At 42.2% G+C, this 17723-nt stretch overlaps 1 protein-coding gene across 1 annotated transcript; it reads left to right on the forward strand.

Annotated features, from left to right (window-relative positions):
• The first annotated feature begins 11166 nt into the window (after positions 1-11166).
• On the forward strand, positions 11167-17093 carry LOC134609292 (ly6/PLAUR domain-containing protein 2-like). The gene is made up of 4 exons (XM_063452972.1): positions 11167-11254; positions 12780-12933; positions 13263-13294; positions 16819-17093. The coding sequence occupies exons 1-4, from the start codon at positions 11203-11205 to the stop codon at positions 17025-17027; spliced, it is 447 nt and encodes a 148-aa protein (XP_063309042.1). The 5' UTR covers positions 11167-11202; the 3' UTR covers positions 17028-17093.
• Positions 17094-17723: the final 630 nt, after the last annotated feature.

A 17723-nucleotide genomic window follows, 5' to 3' on the forward strand; every position in this document is an offset into this window, starting at 1 on the left:
AGTTTTTGCAATAATAATGTGTGCACAATTAGTGCAGGTTAAAGAAAGTAATTAAAAATAACTTAATTTAGTTGTTCTTTAGTTTAAGTTTTTTTTGGTAGTTACAGGTCACAAAGCACAAGGTGTAAAATAAACTTTTAATATGGAGCGATTTTAGAATTTGGTATGTTTGTCTTGTAAGCTTAATAGCCATAAAAGAAAACAAAATTGCCACACAAAAGTATATATTTATATAAAGTAGACACCACAGGCTATTTACCTAAGGTTGTTTTGACACTTCTACATAGCCATTTCACCGCCATTCCCTGCTAAATATTGGAGTAAAATTGTGTGTGTGTTTTTTTGGCACACAAACTATGTGTGATGGGTGTGAGAGTGCTGTGTGTGATGGGTGTGAGAGTGCTGTGTGTTAGAGTGCTGTGTGTGATGGGTGTGAGAGTGCTTAGTGTGATGGGTGTGAGAGTGATGTGTGTGATGTGTGTGAGATTGCTGTGTGTGATGGGTGTGAGAGTGCTGTGTGTGATGGGTGTGAGAGTGCTATGTGTGATGGGTGTGAGAGTGCTGTGTGTGATGGGTGTGAGAGTGCTGTGTGTGATGGGTGTGAGAGTGCTTAGTGTGATGGGTGTGAGAGTGCTGTGTGTGATGGGTGTGAGAGTGCTATGTGTGATGGGTGTGAGAGTGCTGTGTGACCGGCATGGTGGTACCAAGGAGAGGCGGGGGGGGGGGGGGGGAACCGGCACTCGCAGTTGCACACTATCCCTGGTGGTCCAGTGGTGAGTGAACTCTAGCCTGCGGACTAGAGTTCACTCTCGCGAGATCCGGTCGTTGCCATGGCAATGCGCCGGATTTCGCGAGAGGAACCCGGCGGAGCTGCAAGATAGAGCTCCGCCGGGTCCTCTCCCTCCCCAGCCGCATGTGCCGCATGTCTGTCCAAGGGGGCCGGTGAGGGAGAGTTTTGATCTCCCCACCGGCCCCCCATGGCAAACAGGGGGGCCGGCGCTCGGATAGTGCCGGCCCTACATAGACCGGCAGGGGAGATCCTGGGACCTCCCCTGCCGGCCTAGGCCCATGGCCACCGTGGCCCACCGGGCATTTGCCCGGTGTGCCCGATGGCCAGTCCGGGCCTGCTTTCTACATAACCATTTCACCGCCAATCCCTGCTAAATATTGGAGTAAAATTGTGTTGTTGTTTTGGGTTTTTGGCACACAAACTTATAACAAAGAACTTCTCATGTGTATTTTGTAAAGTTGGTGTGTGCCATTCCTGTACAAAGTTTTATTTTGTGTTCATTTACATCTGCTGAGTAAAATGACACCCCCATTGTATGTCTTTGGCACTATTTCGTGAAGCTACAGTGCCATATAGGAGACCTGTCCTTTTCTGTACTCACAGTAGAATTTTGAGAGACGGATTTAATGAGCCTATGCTTCCATTTGGGGTATTATAACAGTTTAACTGTTCAAAAAAAAAAAAAAAACACAAAGGCCTACCATTTGTAAAAGTAGAATCTCCAGGGTATCTCATAAGGTGCATATTGTGCCTTAATATGCCCCCATTTTTTCACCAATATATGCCAAAATATGTGGTAAAAAATTATTTTGTGCGTTTTTTACATATGGATTGCATTTTTGCTGGGTATTTTGTATATTTCACATGTGCCACTAAGTTCAAACCCCCAAATTATGCTCAGCTAAGTCTTCTGAGTAAAAGGACACCCCCATTGTATGTCTTTGGCACTATTTTGTGAAGCTACAGTGCCATATAGGAGACCAAGCCATATCAGTTTTTACCGAACTTTGAATTTTGACGCTGGGCCTATGTGCAATTTCCAAGCATCTTAGCAGGTTTTAAATTCAAACCAACCCACAAAGGCCTATCATTTCTTAAAGTAGACACCCCAGGGTATATCAAAAGGTATATTTTGAACCTTAGTGTGGGATAATTTTTCCGCTAGCTTGTACCAAGTGTAGTGGTAATAAGCGTTTTTTCTGCCTTTATGACACACAAAGTGAGTTTGCACAGTATATTTTGCAAACCTTATGTGTGCTACGAATGTATAATACTTCAGATGTTGCTCAGCTATGTCGGCTGAGTGCAGCAATACCCCCGTATGTACCTTTGCCAGGTATATGTGGACATCGGAGGGGCACATTTGGGACACAGCCATTCCAGTTCTTTTCAAACTTAAAATTTTTACGCTGTGCACATGTCCCATTTTAGAGTATTTTACCAGGCTATATAATCCAAATACCCCATAAAGCCATACCATTTCTTAAAGAATACATCCAAGGGTATTTCAAAAGGCATATTTTGAACCTTAGCATGGGATCATTTTTCCGCTAGCTTATACCAAGTGTAGTGGTAATAAGCGTTTTTTCTGCCTTTTTGACACACAAAGTGAGTTTGCACAGTATATATTGCAAACCTTATGTGTGCTACGAATGTATAATACTTCAGATGTTGCTCAGCTATGTTGTCTGAGTACAGCAATACCCCCGTATGTACCTTTGCCAGGTATATGTGGATGTTGAAGGGGCACATTTGAGACGCAGCCATTCAGTTTTTTTCTTTGACGTTTTACGCTGTGTCCATGTTCCAATTTGGAGTAGTTTAGACAGTTGGTTATTGAAACTTCCCCACAAACACATACTATTTATTAAAGAATACACCCTGGGGTAATTCAAAAGGCATATTTTGAACCTTAGCGTGGGATCATTTTTTCTCTAGTTTGTTCCAGCTGTAGTGGTAATTTTACTTTTTAAAACTTTTTTAACTTTTTAAAACTAGTTTTTAAACTTTTGTTTTGCTTATTAATTTTTTTTTAACTTTCCTAATCTTTCTTAAAACTTTTTTTTACAGATTTAACATTTTTCTAAGCTTTTTTGTACCATTAACCCCTAACTAGCAGTAAGCAGCACTAACAGTAAATTCCCCATTTTCCCATAACTTCCACCCAGCTAGCAAAATATATCATTATAACATATTTAAATTAATTAATTAAATAAATTGAACCCCTGAGGGTTAAAAAATAAATAAAAGTTAATCCTCAAGCCTGTCAGAGCGAGCACCGAGGCAGACTGGAGCACCATTAACCCCGCGATCGCCGCGATGTGTGGTTATTTTACCGCGTGACGGATCTGGTCCGTCACTCGTCGTTAAGGGTCTCTCTCTGTGACGGACCAGATCCGTCACTCGTCGTTAAGGGGTTAATTAATTTGTCATTTATTTATAAATATAACTATTAATTAGAAGTATAAGCAGAATATAACATTGCTGAATACAGGTTGAAACGTTGCAGATCCATTAAAACAGCTTTAAACATATATACACTCAGTGTCAGATACACACATTGACTGACAGACACACATACACTAGCTGACAGACACACACTGACAGACATACATATTCACTGACTGACACACATTCTCAGTGACAGGCACGGATATACACACTGACACATGCAGAAAAACAAGCATACATACACTGACAGACACGCATTCACACACTGACACATGCATACACACAATGACAGACACACTCTCTCAGTGACAGATACACACACACTGACACACACACTCACTAACACACACACACACACACTCTAACATACACACACCAACTCTCACTAACATTCACTATCACACATACACACACTAACACTCACTAATAGACAGAGAAACACTCACTAACAGACTACATACTAACACTCACTAACAGACACACACACACACACTCTCTCACTAACAGACACACTAACACTCACTAACAGACACACACTAACACACATACTAACAGACCCACTAACAGACTTAAAAAAAAGAAATAAATATAAATTAAAGTTCAATCCACCCAGCCTCCCTTTTGGTCCAGTGCTGTTGCTGGCTGGGCTGGCAGGCACGGGCGTGGGCCGGTGGTCGGACAGACAGGCTCATATTGGAGGTGGTGAGGAAGCTCTGATCCTCCTGCTCAGCTCCCTCGCATGCCTCTCAGTGATGATGGGGCCGGAATTACTTCATATTCTGGCTCCAGGCATCACTGCGGGGCACGTGAGGGAGGTGAGCAGGGAGAGCTCCCTCGCCACCCACCTCCTACATTAGGAGATGCCAGCCTCGGGGGGCCCGGACAATTGGGGCGGCTTTTTTGCCTCCCCCCTGAAAGTGCCGCCCAAGGCAAATGCGTTGTCAGCCACGCGCTAAATACAGCGCTGGATACAGTTGATGTTACTGGCCTGGTCTGTACATGTGTAACACTGTAATGCAAAGCCTAGAAATAAACCATAAGCAGAGGTTATTTATTTTATTAAACAGGCCTTGTATATCCAGAGGAGTTAGTCTTACATTAAATGCTTTATCCTATTACCAATAACTCTCCAATGTATCAATGTATCATCCATGATCAGAGCCATCTCAGACAGGGTTGGAATAGAGAGTAGGGGGCAGCTTGTTTTAAACATTTAAATGGTTATGGTGCTTGGAGTATTCCTTTAAGTAGTGAGACTGAATGAATATTTGTTTTAATTATTATTGTATTATTTCTATAGTATCAACATATTCCGTAGCGCTGTAAAATGGTATGGCCGTGTGATAGGTTAGACTATGGTTGTATAAAATGTAAATAAAATAAAAACAAATATCCAGAAAGAGGTTACAGGATTGAGAAAGAGAAATTATTTGTCACAGAGAGAGTGGAATATAATTATTAAAATAAAACAGTAATGTGTCCTTTAGATAGGGATTGAATGGTCCCTCCACTTTTAGAGAGATTAAAGGGACCAAAACAACTTTTACTTTAATATTTATACAGCTCTAGTCACACCTCCCTGCATGTAACTTGCTCAGTCTTCCTAAACACTTCCTGTAAAGCATCATCTAATGTTTACACTTTCTTTATTGCAAGTTCTTTTTAATTTAGTATTTTTATTTTTGGTTTTATCTCTCCTGTTAATAGCTTGCTAGACCCTGTATGAACCTTCTGTGTGTGATTAAAGTTCAGGAGATAAAAACTTTTAAAGTAAGTTACATCTGATTGAAAATGAAACCATGTTTCCATTCAAGCTGTGTGAGTCACGGCCGGGGAGGTGTGGCAAGGGCTGTGTAAACAGACGCAAAAGTAATTTGCAGTTTATGATCTATACACAAAAACATTTTCATTAGGCTAAAGTTGTTTTGGTGACTATGATGTCCCTTTAAATTATCTCCTGACATCCAGTAATGGGTGATGTAGAGAGAGAAACAGGGGCTTTATACGAAATTTAAACATTTGGTTTAATCTCAATAAAAACAAGTCTGATTAATTGTCAGCCCGTGTTGGGTGAACGAGTGGACACCATGAAAGCCATAAGCTTTTTCTGTAGAGGTGTCAGTGTTTGGGACAGTTGGTTTCTACCAACACAATGGGATTCCCACCCAGAAACATGTCTCCTTTTCAGGAAAACCCGGCCTGCAGCTTCCTACCTGCCTATTCAGGTTGTCAAGATGTAATTGTATAGAGACAAGACCATCATCTTCCCTGGAGACAGAACAAGCATTGACTTCTCTTTGATCCCTGGGATAGAGACTTGATAGGGAGTGGGACATTAGATAACAATTCCTGCCGTGCAGTCGGGGCTTATCAACTAAACAATGCTCATCTGTCACAAAAAAGCAAGTTCAACCAAAATGTCAATTAAAAGGTGACAGGTAGCAAAAACTATGTATATGTAAATGAAATAAATTAAAAAAACGCTCAGGATTTGTTAGGTACATTTCAATATTAAAAAAAACACCTATTTAAAAAAACAATAAAAACAAAACAAACCAAGTTAAAGTCTAGATGTTGGCTGCCTTAAACTGGACCAATATGATCTCAGTAAATAATCCATAGAATAGTAACAATAGCCAAGTTATATAATGTATCATAAAATAACAATAATGTGAAGTAACAAAACAGGAACAGTTACAAAACCTATGAAGATGTTAAATAAATCAGCAACTTGATACTAAGCTGGTAATGTACCACATAGCTAATCCAGGGTATCTATCCAGGACACATGTCATATGTACTTTGGGGGTTTAATTAAGCATAGCCCCATAGCCCTCGAGTAGGCTGAAATTCTTCTGGAGTTTGCCCGCAATTGCCCGCCCTTATCCCCTGCTTACATGATTCTGTTCTGAAAAGCCAGAAACACATAAGGAATTTTTGTTAATTTTGCTTTTCCTTTGACCTTTCATTATATTTATATTTTAAAGAACAGAATAAAATGTGGACGTGGTGATAATGATAGTAAAGTGGTGGATCTTTCGACTTGAACTAACGTTTATCAAATAATGGCAAGATCAAATCCTTTTCACTCCTCCTGTTGATATTTGAGTCCCTATGTGAGACTTTTTACAAGGTTCTTATATTATCATAGTGTCCATTTAATAAATAGTGAAGGACAGCGCAGAGCAACATTAAAATACAGAGAGAGAGAGAGAGCACACGTCCCGCAACATATATAAACACAGACTTTCAATTCAATGTTATAAAAGCAGACTCTAAATATAACATTTTTAGAGTTTAACCCCTTAAGGACAGAGCTTCAGAAGCTTGTCTTTCACTTAAAGGAAAACCCCAGTGCCAGGAAAACAATCCCCGGTTGCTGAAGGGGTAAAAAACCCATCAGTTACTTACCTGAGGCATCAACGATGTCCCTCGTCGCTGCCCCCTCCTCCGCGCCGCTCCTCCTTCTGATTCCGTCGGCCGGTGGGCGAGACTGATCCCGTCCACCAGCCGAGGAGACCTAATGCGCAACAAAGAACTTCTCATGTGTATTTTGTAAAGTTGGTGTGTGCTATTCCTGTACAAAGTTTTATGGTGTGTTCAGTTACTTCTGCTGAGTTTTTTTCTGCCTTTTTGACACACAAAGTGAGTTTGCACAGTATATATTGCAAACCTTATGTGTGCTACGAATGTATAATACTTCAGATGTTGCTCAGCTATGTTGTCTGAGTACAGCAATACCCCCGTATGTACCTTTGCCAGGTATATGTGGATGTTGTAGGGGCACATTTGAGACGCAGCCATTCAGTTTTTTTCTTTGACGTTTTACGCTGTGTCCATGTTCCAATTTGGAGTAGTTTAGACAGTTGGTTATTGAAACTTCCCCACAAACACATACTATTTATTAAAGAATACACCCTGGGGTAATTCAAAAGGCATATTTTGAACCTTAGCGTGGGATCATTTTTTCTCTAGTTTGTTCCAGGTGTAGTGATAATGAGCCTTTTTAAATGTATTTTTTTACTTTTTAAAACTTTTTTTACTTTTTAAAACTAGTTTTTAAACTTTTGTTTTGCTTATTAATTTTTTTTTAAACTTTCCTAAACTTTCTTAAAACTTTTTTTTTACAGATTTAACATTTTTCTAAGCTTTTTTTTTTTTTTTAGCATTAACCCCCAACTAGCAGTAAGCAGCACTAACAGTAAATTCCCCATTTTCCCATAACTCCCACCCAGCTAGCAAAATATATCATTATAAAATATTTAAATTAAGTAATCAAATAAATTGAACCCCTGAGGGTTAAAAAATAAATAAAAGTTAATCTTCAAGCCTGTCAGAGCGAGCACCGGTGCTGGGACAGCCCGATCGGGTGCTCCCGGTCTGCCTCTAATACAGAGGCAGACTGGAGCACCAATAACCCCGCGATCGCCGCGATCGCCGCGATGTAGGGTTAATTTTACCGCGTGACGGATCTGGTCCATCACTCATCGTTAAGGGTCTCTCTCTGTGACGGACCAGATCCGTCACTCGTCGTTGAGGGTCTCTCTCTGTGACGGACCAGATCCGTCACTTGTCGTTAAGGGGTTAAATTTATAAATATAACTATTAATTAGAAGTATAAGCAGAATATTACATTGCTGCAGAGAGATTTAGATAGATTGGTGGACTGCGCACTTAAATGGCAGATGAAATATAGTGTACATAATGTGAAGTTATGCACTTCGGGATCAAGAATGCACAAGCAACTTACACCCTAAATGGTAGTGAATTAGAGATAACCACACACGAGAAGGATTTGGGAATTGTAATAGACAACAAATTAGGCAGCAATATGCAATGTCAATCTGCAGTTGCTAAGGCCAGTAAGGTTTTGTCATGTATAAATAGGGGCATAAATTCTCGCGATGAAAATATAATATTCCCTCTTTATAAATCGCTGATAAGACCACATATTGAATATGCTGTGCAATTTTGGGCACCTGTTCTGGAAAAATGGTGCCAGTACAAACCTTTTATGTGGAAAACATTTAGATTTTTTTCATAGTGAGAGCAGTAAGGATATGGAATTCTCCATAGAGGTGGTTTTATCAGAGTCTGTATAAATGTTTAAACAGCAATTTGATGAATACTTGCAAAAACATAACATACAGGGATATAATTTTTAATTAGTCGGGTAATTGCGAGAATAGTGAAGAGATCTGACTGCCATTCTGCGTCAAGAAGGATTTTTTCCTTAGTTTGATTGCAAATGTGAAGCACTTCAAACTGGGGTTTTTTGTTTTTTTTTGCCTTAATTTGGAACAACTGCAAATCCAGATGTGAGAAAGGCTGAACTTAATGGACGTACGTCTCTTCTCAGCCGATGGAACTACGTAACTATGTAAATCATTACAAATAGCAAACATAATACATCAAGGTCCATACTGATAGCTTATCAGAAGTTCAGTGTATTCCGTTTATTTAAGATAAAATGTAAGATATTGTTGACAGACATTTTATGTAAAGTAAACACATGGCAATACCACAAACTGTGAATATTCTGTACATCTCAGAGCTTTTGGTTAATAAAGTGTTCGTATTATAAAGAACAGTTCGGGTTCTAGTGTTTAACAATACTTCTCGCTCAAATCACACTTCCAGAAATGTAACAGCAGATTCACGGTATACAATGTACGGGTTATATTTCTTGTTAGTTTTCCATCAGTTTATATTTATTTTTTCCCCTCCCCTCTCTCTATCTCTTTTGTCTCCATTTGTTCATTCTAGTTTTTGACTGTATTTTTCTCTTTTTTTATATATATATATTTTAACGGTGCTGGCTAGCAAGCACTGGCCAGTGACCACATAATTAACTGCCATAGGACTCTTAGCTGTCCGTCCACTGGCTGCAAATAGTACATTATCCTTCGCTTACAAAAAGCATGTGGATAATAATAAATTGTAATGCACTGCAGAATACGTTGGCGCTATATAAAGGTCAATAATTATAATAATAATAACAATAATGTGCAACTGCTGGATGCGATCGGTCCTGAATTTTTTTAAATCAGTGTTTTATTAATATTCTGAATCCTTTACTTTATAGGGTTCAGATGCATCCGGCTGATTGGTGCAGATGTGATCAGGTTCCGATCAGATTTGGCTTTAGTTTGGCTGCCAGTCTCTCCAGCCGCCCAATCCGCCTCCTTTTTCATTAGAAAGCTTGCTGATGTCTTACTAATTTCTCAGGCTGTCTGATGCTTCTCATAGAGAGGCAATGTGGACAAAAAGGACATGTGCGGCATTTGCTGCTCTCTGCTAATCAAATACTTCTTACAGAAAACCATTGAATTGAAGGCTTCTCTGACAAACATTGGAAGCAACATAATAGGATGCAATGCGTGATGACACTGAACGCCATCACAAAGTCTGACTGTGTCCTTACTGTGAAAGCACCATCTAGTGGCTCTCAGTGTAACTACCACTAGTGTGTGATTATCCCACAACTAATGTGGGAGCCAGTGGCGGATCCAGAGCCTGATCTCGGGAGGGGCACTTGTAGATTATTTAATGAAAAAATCCAGGCACAATAACCACTACAGCTCAGTGTAGTAGTTATGGTGCCAGTAGTGCCAGGATCCCATCCCAGAGTAAGTAGTCAAACCGTTTAAGAACAGTTTGACAACTTACCTGTGGTCTGCTGGGATATAGGGCATAGAAGCAGTGGTATGTGTTAGGGGTGAAGTGTGTGTTAAAGGTGCAGTGTGTGTGTGTGAGGGTGGCAGTGTATGTCAGGGTTGCAGTGTGTGTGTTAGGAGGCAGTGTATGTGTGTGGCAGTGTGTGTGTGAGAGAGCTGCAGTGTGTGTGTGTGTGTCAGGGTGGCAGTGTGTGTGAGAGTTGCAGTGTGTGTGTGTTTGGGGCAGTGTGTATATGGGGGGCAGTGTTTGTAGGGCAGTGTGTGTAGTATGTGTAAGGGGGGCAGTGTTTGTAGTGTGTGTATGGGGGCAGTGTGTGTATGGGTGTGCAGTGTGTGTATGGGGGGCAGTGTGTGTAGTGTGTGTATGGGGGCAGTGTGTGTATGGGTGTGCAGTGTGTGTATGGGGGCAGTGTGTGTAGTGTGTGCATGGGGTGCAGTGTTTGTGGGGCAGTGTGTGTAGTGTGTGTATGGGGGGCCGTGTTTGTGGGGCAGTGTGTGTATGGGTGTGCAGTGTTTGTATGGGGGGCAGTGTGTGTATGGGTGTGCAGTGTGTGTATGGGGGCAGTGTTTGTGGGGCAGTGTCTGTAGTGTGTGTATAGGGGCAGTGTTTGTGGGGCAGTGTTTGTGGGGCAGTGTCTGTAGTGTGTGTAGGGGGGGCAGTGTTTGAGGTGTAGTGTGTGTAGTGTGCCCTTGTCCGCTTAGCTGCGCTATTTCCCCAGGGCCTGACTCGCTCCTACCATGGCGGATATCACATAAAGCTTCCTCCACTGGCTGACAATAATGATGGGTTTGTTTTTTCTATTTTCTCTACTGAATAGTTTTTATCTTATTTTTTTTTATTTTATTTTTTTAGCAAATTTTGCTTTTTATTTCTCTATTAGCAAGTAGAAAAATATATGATAATTAAAGATATCTTGAATATTCTAGAACATAAGCTGCGTCGGTGCGTGGCGTTGTTTATTGTAGTTTTTGTTACTGGAAGCCCATGATGTACCAAGTGCATGTAACGTGACAATCCCATAACTTAGGAAAAAAACTTGTTCTTCCAGAAAAAAATTGCCCCAAGACATAGGTGAACAATGGGGTTTGAAAATTACACCTGAAGTTTGGTGGACAGCTTCTGTGACAATGAGTGTTTAGAATAGAGAACGTGTTGAAATTCAATATGTTCCTTCTAACAACACTAATCAGCCGTCTTCATAGAAACCAGACTTCCCAAACACAGAATCCCTTAAATACGGAGCAGCCTGACTGCATGGTACCACTTGTTCCTTCGAAGCGATCATGGATACCATTAAGATTATCGTGGTGCTCACCACACTCTGCATTGGGACAGGTAAAAAGGCACGGGGGACTCAGGGGAAGATTTCTCACTTCATTGACTGCCATGAGTTGTTTATGTAGATATTGCGTCAGTGAAGTTGAACGTGTCTTTGCATTATTGATTTGTGACTGAGTTCTAGGATGACGATTTGGTGGGTTAATTAGTGGATTAATAATGATAGGATTGATTAACATGTCTATTCTGTAACCAGCCCTTTTTTCGCTATTTCCCTGGCCGCCGGTTAAAGTGGCACTGTCATGGTTTTTATTTATTTCCGTTTTTAATCCTCACCCACTTTATATCTCAATGATGGCATTCCCTTCTTTGTTAATTGCTTTTATCATATTTATTATATTTATTATTTTTATTATTTTTTCTTCCTTGTGCTGGATCTGAATATCTGGGCATCTCCATTAAATTCTCCTCTCTATAGGAATTCTCTTCTGTGCCATTTTACAGGATATTTTTGACAGATGGATTGTTGTGGGTAAATTACGAAAATAATAATAATAATAAATTAGTTTAGCAGCTGAAATGGAACTTTGATTGTGTACCGTCTAATGTCACATATTGACAAAGATCTCGCTCCCTCCGAGAAAAAATAGTCCCCACTTTTTCTTCTGTATAACTAAATACTAAGGAAAAAAACAAAAACTAGGAGAAATAGAGGGACAAATATTTATTGCAACGTAGTTTTAAAGCAAAACCTATAAAGTAACAGAACCAATTTATTACACAGTGACACAGGAACCATAGGTAGCTGAAGGCCCTGCTCAAACGAGCTTGTAGTCTAACAATACAGGTTTTAGACCACCCAGGTGCAGTGCGTAAAGATAAAATAAAATAAAAGGATAATTACTTCCTTTTTAGACAGGTATAGGTATAGCAAAAGGATTCTGCTCAATCCTCAATACAACTTTAGACAAAACAGGATATACCCAAACCTATAAAATAAAAGAAAATACGCTCATAGGGGATTAACGTAAAAACACAAATTGCCCCTTGTTAATATGTTGCACAAAATTGAAGTGATTTTCAGGCTCATCAAATAAGTGGTTTCTCACGACTTCTTCACGATTGGAGTGATGAATATTACATGAAAAAGATAAAAAATTGGCATAGTATAGCACTGTAGTAAAGTATAAATCAGCTTTTAATGGTTGCACTTACAGTGTAAAAGGTATAAAAAGGCCCATCAGTACAAATCTGTTTGTCCCATCGCTGTAGAATATGGTAATCCTCATATAAATGTCCAGCAGGAGAAACAGGTATAAAATACAAATACAAATACAAATAAATAGCTCACTTGAGTTTGGCGGTTTATCGGATCACATAACATGCTATCCGTGCTCCTGCTTTGGCTGTTTTGACTGCTGCCATCAATGTTTTCACTGGGTTTTTCTTTGGTTGAGTTTGTCATTCAGTGTCCGACACTGTAAACGGTAAAGTCACACGGGCAAGAGATTTATTTTGTTTTCACCAGAGTGACACAATTTACTTTAAACATTTAATGACATCACTTCTCCTCTGTTCACAGCTATGTCTTTACAATGCTATACGTGTACGGGCCAGACCTCAAATGCCAACTGTATTACCACAACCACTAACTGCACCACTGGTCAGACGTACTGCATGACAACGTCCGCCTCAGCTGGAGTTGGTAAGATCCTAAACACCTATCTTTACAGAAAGCCTTCTTCAACATGATACAGTAACTAGCTAACGAATGATTTAGAAAACATGCATAAATAAACTTTAATAAAATAAAGGGTAGAGGAGAGTATTGTGGGAAATACACGTTATAATACCGCTGGAGAAAATGATAGCAGTTTAAATGCCGGTTCACTCATGATTTATTTCGATCATTAATGGAGCTATAATCGGGACCAAGTATACGTGCTGTTCAACCACTGTCTCCTTCATGGAAATCTATGAAGGCCCCTGTCAGAAGAGGTGGGGACTTGCAGAGCTTATCCTAAAAATGTGTTTGTTGAACATTGCACTTTAAATTTACCAACAGAGCTTGCACTCCATTTCAAATCCTGCCGTTTTGTAACTAGGTTGAGATAATTCATACAGGTGGTCAATGCACAGACAATGATGTTTTTATTTAGGCTGATTATAAGGAATGACCCTGCAGGCGGTTTAGATACAGGGGCTGCCAATTCGCTAATTACAGATAATTAGAGTAAGGTTTATATGGCCTGTTTTATCTGTTAAAAAAAACATCAGAATGGTAGTTGGAGTCTGAGAGCCCTGTATGTATACAGTAACATTGAAAAAGTCACAGCACGTTCCCTCATCACGGCAGGTTCCCTCATCAAAGCACGTTCCCTTATCACAGCATGTTCCCTTATCACAGCACGTTCCCTCATCACGGCACGTTCCCTTATCACAGCACGTTCCCTTATCACAGCACGTTCCCTCATCACAGCACGTTCCCTCATCGCAGCACGTTCCCTCATCGCAGCACGTTCCCTCATCACGGCACATTCCCTTATCAAAGCATGTTCCCTTATTACAGCACGTTCCCCCATCACCGCACGTTCCCTTATTACAGCACGTTCCCTTATCACGCAAGGTTCCCTCATCGCAGCACGTTCCCTTATTACAGAACGTTCCCCCATCACAGCACGTTCTCTCATCACAGCACGTTCCCTTATTACAGCATGTTCCCTTATTACAGCACGTTCCCTTATTACAGCACGTTCCCTCATCACAGCACATTCCCTTATTACAGCACGTTCCCTCATCACAGCACGTTCCCCCATCACAGCACGTTCCCTTATTACAGCATGTTCCCTCATCACAGCACGTTCCCTCATCACAGCACGTTCCCTCATCCCTTCACGTTCCCTCATCACAGCACGTTCCCTCATCCCTTCACGTTCCCTCATCACAGCACGTTCCCCCATCACAGCACGTTCCCTCATCACAGCACGTTCCCTCATCACAGCACGTTCCCTTATTACAGCACGTTCCCACATCCCTTCACGTTCCCTCATCACAGCATGTTCCCTTATTAGAGAACGTTTCCCCATCGCAGCACGTTCCCTCATCAGAGCACATTCCCTTATTACAGCACGTTCCCTTATTACAGCACTTTCCCTCATCACAGCACGTTCCCTCATTACAGCACGTTCCCTTATCACAGCACGTTCCCTTATTACAGCACGTTCCCTTATCACAGCACGCTCCCTCATCACAGCACGTTCCCTTATCACAGCACGTTCCCTTATTACAGCATGTTCCCTCATCACAGCACGTTCCCTTATTACAGCACGTTCCCTTATCACAGCACGTTCCCTTATTACAGCACGTTCCCTTATTACAGCACGTTCCCTCATCAGAGCACATTCCCTTATCACAGCACGTTCCCTTATTACAGCATGTTCCCTCATCACAGCACGCTCCCTCATCACAGCACGTTCCCTTATCACAGCACGTTCCCTTATTACAGCACGTTCCCTTATCACAGCACGTTCCCTTATTACAGCACGTTCCCTCATCAGAGCACATTCCCTTATTACAGCACTTTCCCTCATCACAGCACGTTCCCTCATTACAGCACGTTCCCTTATCACAGCACGTTCCTTATTACAGCACGTTCCCTCATCACAGCACGTTCCCTTATCACAGCACGCTCCCTCATCACAGCACGTTCCCTTATCACAGCACGTTCCCTTATTACAGCATGTTCCCTCATCACAGCATGTTCCCTTATTACAGCACGTTCCCTTATCACAGCACGTTCCCTTATTACAGCACGCTCCCTCATCACAGCACGTTCCCTTATTACAGCACGTTCCCTCATCACAGCACGTTCCCTCATCACAGCACGTTCCCTCATCACAGCACGTTCCCTCATCCCTTCACGTTCCCTCATCACAGCATGTTCCCTTATTACAGAACGTTTCCCCATCGCAGCACGTTCCCTCATCAGAGCACATTCCCTTATTACAGCACGTTCCCTTATTACAGCACGTTCCCTCATCACAGCACGTTCCCTCATTACAGCACGTTCCCTTATCACAGCACGTTCCCTTATTACAGCACGTTCCCTCATCCCAGCACGTTCCCTTATCACAGCACGCTCCCTCATCACAGCACGTTCCCTTATCACAGCACGTTCCCTCATCGCAGCACGTTCCCTCATCGCAGCACGTTCCCTCATCACGGCACATTCCCTTATCAAAGCATGTTCCCTTATTACAGCATGTTCCCTTATTACAGCATGTTCCCTCATCACAGCACGTTCCCTTATCACAGCACGTTCCCTTATCACAGCACGTTCCCTTATTACAGCACGTTCCCTCATCACAGCACGTTCCCTTATTACAGCACGTTCCCTCATCACAGCACGTTCCCTTATTACAGCACGTTCCCTTATCACAGCACACTCCCTCATCACAGCACGTTCCCTTATTACAGCACGTTCCCTCATCACAGCACGTTCCCTCATCACGGCTCGTTCCCTCATCCCTTCACGTTCCCTCATCACAGCACGTTCCCTCATCCCTTCACGTTCCCTCATCACAGCACGTTCCCCCATCACAGCACGTTCCCTCATCACAGCACGTTCCCTCATCACAGCACGTTCCCTTATTACAGCACGTTCCCACATCCCTTCACGTTCCCTCATCACAGCATGTTCCCTTATTACTGAACGTTTCCCCATCGCAGCACGTTCCCTCATGAGAGCACATTCCCTTATTACAGCACGTTCCCTTATTACAGCACGTTCCCTCATCACAGCACGTTCCCTCATTACAGCACGTTCCCTTATCACAGCACGTTCCCTTATTACAGCACGTTCCCTCATCACAGCACGTTCCCTTATCACAGCACGCTCCCTCATCACAGCACGTTCCCTTATCACAGCACGTTCCCTTATTACAGCATGTTCCCTCATCACAGCATGTTCCCTTATTACAGCACGTTCCCTTATGACAGCACGTTCCCTTATTACAGCACGTTCCCTCATCACAGCACGTTCCCTTATTACAGCACGTTCCCTTATCACAGCACGCTCCCTCATCACAGCACGTTCCCTTATTACAGCACGTTCCCTTATCACAGCACGCTCCCTCATCACAGCACGTTCCCTTATCACAGCACGTTCCCTTATTACAGCACGTTCCCTCATCACAGCACGTTCCCTCATCACAGCACGTTCCCTTATTACAGCACGTTCCCTTATTACAGCACGTTCCCTCATCACAGCACGTTCCCTCATCACAGCACGTTCCCTTATTACAGCACGTTCCCTCATCACAGCACGTTCCCTCATGACAGCACGTTCCCTTATTACAACACGTTCCCTTATTACAGCACGTTCCCTCATTACAGCACGTTCCCTTATCACAACACGCTCCCTCATCACAGCACGTTCCCTTATTACAGCACGTTCCCTCATCACAGCACATTCCCTTATTACAGCACATTCCCTTATTACAGCACGTTCCCTTATTACAGCACGTTCCCTCATGACAGCACGTTCCCTCATCACAGCACGTTCCTTTGTCAGTCTTGTAGTAAGTAATTGCCAATAAAATGTCTTTCTCTCTGTACTGCAGGTGGCATATCATTTGCTTCAATCACTAAGACGTGTGCGGCGGGCTGTACGGCTGTGAGTGCTGGGTCCTCCTCCTTGGTCTCCGGTTCTGTTTCTTGCTGCAACACTGACCTGTGCAACACAAGTGGCGCCACCAGCATTAAATCTGGAGTCACCATCCTGGCTGTGACCGCCGGACTAATCTTAGCCCTGCTGAAGAATTCTCTGTGAATGTTAAATGGTTCATAAACTGTAACCAAACATGTGAAACTTCATTAAACAAATTGTAACATAAAACATCACTTTGTATGTGAATTTATCAATAAATCTGGAAACATTGTGATCTAAAGGAAAACTATAGCATTAGAAATACAAGTTATGGGTTCCCTGTGAGCGTTACAGAAAGAGTTAAACTTACCTTATTTCTCCTGGTGCGCTGGGTTCTGCTGCTTCACCTGCTCGGCTGAGATTATCAATACTGACAATTTCAACCAATTCAAAGCTTCCCCCTAAGGAAGTATTGGGCGGGCTGTGTGCATGCTCAACATATCACCATGCCTCACCAATCAGCATCTTCTGATAGAGATACTTTGAGTCAATCTTTGCAGGACCGAACCCAGGAAGTCCTAGTGACAGCCTGGATCGCCATCATGATGGTTGTCATGTGCCCAGCGGTCCTGGGCCCCACATTCCCGATCTGTAGCTGCGGAACTGCCACCATTGCAATTGCACAATCCAAACACACTGGCTGCAGGCATTACAATGAAGCAAATTCCACTATAAATGGCATGTTTTCTACACTTTAAATTCTGCTGGCATTGTGCTCTAACTGTACCATCTGTGGCTGATGCCACCACAATGACAAGGCAGCCTTACTGACAGACAGCTACTAGGCCAGCGATATCCAGTTATGGCCCACGAGGCAGA

This window comes from Pelobates fuscus, chromosome 4, assembly GCF_036172605.1.
Source record: "Pelobates fuscus isolate aPelFus1 chromosome 4, aPelFus1.pri, whole genome shotgun sequence".
Classification (NCBI taxonomy): domain Eukaryota; kingdom Metazoa; phylum Chordata; class Amphibia; order Anura; family Pelobatidae; genus Pelobates; species Pelobates fuscus.